The 1,472-nt window shown below is 31.9% G+C and overlaps 1 protein-coding gene across 1 annotated transcript in view; it reads right to left on the reverse strand.

Annotated features, from left to right (window-relative positions):
• The window catches only part of LOC104467951 (ERC protein 2), a gene marked incomplete at its 5' end in the record, with an annotated part of 266,693 nt that extends 266,223 nt beyond the window's left edge, over positions 1–470 (reverse strand). Inside the window, one exon of the mRNA XM_010081926.1 lies at positions 303–470. Within this exon, the coding sequence (XP_010080228.1) occupies positions 303–470 (168 nt within the window). The remainder of the gene's footprint in view (positions 1–302) is intronic.
• Positions 471–1,472: the final 1,002 nt, after the last annotated feature.

Raw genomic sequence — 1,472 nt, forward strand, 5'->3', positions numbered from 1 at the left:
CCTTCATGTTGAGGAATAAGAAGTCTGTCAGAATCTTTAGGACTTCCATTTAACTGAAATAATTTTGTGGAAACTGCAGCACCTACTATTTTCGTGATATAATATAATTAAGATATAATACTATAGAAATGATCCCATGGAAAACAGTAACACATAACTTATATGAGAGAACCACTTAACTGTCACAGATTTGCTTATTGCATTTTTAATATATTAAAAGTAATATGCTATAAGAAATAAACACATTTTATTTAAATGTGCCTCAAAAGTTTTACAACATATCCCTTCATCAGTGATCTTACCTTTTTTTGAAGGACATTAATTTTTCTTTCTTTTACTTCCAACATGTCTTTCATATCTCGAATCTCTCCAGCCAGGGTTCCTTTCTCTTCTGTGAGGTCTTGAAGTTGTTTTGTTTTTTTATTCAGAAAGGTTTCTTTTTCTTCCAATCGTAACCGCAAGGCATCAACCTACAGTAAGTAAATCAAACATATTTAGATTTTAGTAAAGATCAATAGCATATTTTATTTATTTTTTCTAATTCCATTTTTTGTTTTTTATTTATTTTCCATGCAGACTTTCCAACTTTATTTCAGACTAAGAGATTCTTTTACTTGTTAAAATGTAATAAAAAACAAAAGCACTTTTAGCACCAATGCATGAACAGAAAAAGTAGAATAGTCAAAACATGAAATAGCATTAAAACAGTCCTAAGTTGACATGAAGGACTCAAAAAAAATAATCTTGACTTATTAAATATATAATTAATTTAAAATAGTGTTCTGTAGCCTGTATTTCATTTGCCCATTAAAACCCTGAAACAGGCAATCAGACACTTCAGTCACTACACAGGTTTGGGCACAGGTCAGTAATCTAGAAACAGAATTATTTAAGAAAGACACAGCAAATAGGGAAATAATAAGGTTCTTCACTTTTCTCCAGTGTATATTGCATAAGTCTCTTAACAAATGGGCCTTATTGTACTTTTCTCTAATAAGCAAAAATCCCTGTCAACCAAAACAATCCAAGGATTTTCCTAAGTGGAAATGTCTTAATAAAGAATCTCACCAAATTGTTCTGCATTATGTAACTGCTTTTTCTTTTAGAAGCCCCCCCCAAAAAAAAAAAAATCAAAAGCATTCTAACAGCCCAGAAGGTGTATGTGTGTATGTAGCCTTGTTTTTCTCATTTCTTGCTATATAAATACTCAAGCATGCAATTTTATTGTTCTCTTAATGCAATTCAAACAGTTCTCTAATTACAGTCAGGCAAATACTTGCTGGTGGTCTGGAAAAAAACATAGATCACTTGATACTGGTTACTATTTGTATACAGTTGTTTCTATAAGGAGCTCTACTGCTAATTGCAATTAAAAGCTTGGGTACTCATAAAAGCATTTGGAAATAAGGAGGAAAAATATCTGACTCTCCTCCTTGATAAGGGGAGTGGAGGGGGGAGGAGCAGCCACCTTT

This window comes from Pterocles gutturalis, unplaced genomic scaffold (genome assembly GCF_000699245.1).
Source record: "Pterocles gutturalis isolate BGI_N339 unplaced genomic scaffold, ASM69924v1 scaffold2834, whole genome shotgun sequence".
In the NCBI taxonomy this organism is placed as follows: Eukaryota; Metazoa; Chordata; class Aves; order Pterocliformes; family Pteroclidae; genus Pterocles; species Pterocles gutturalis.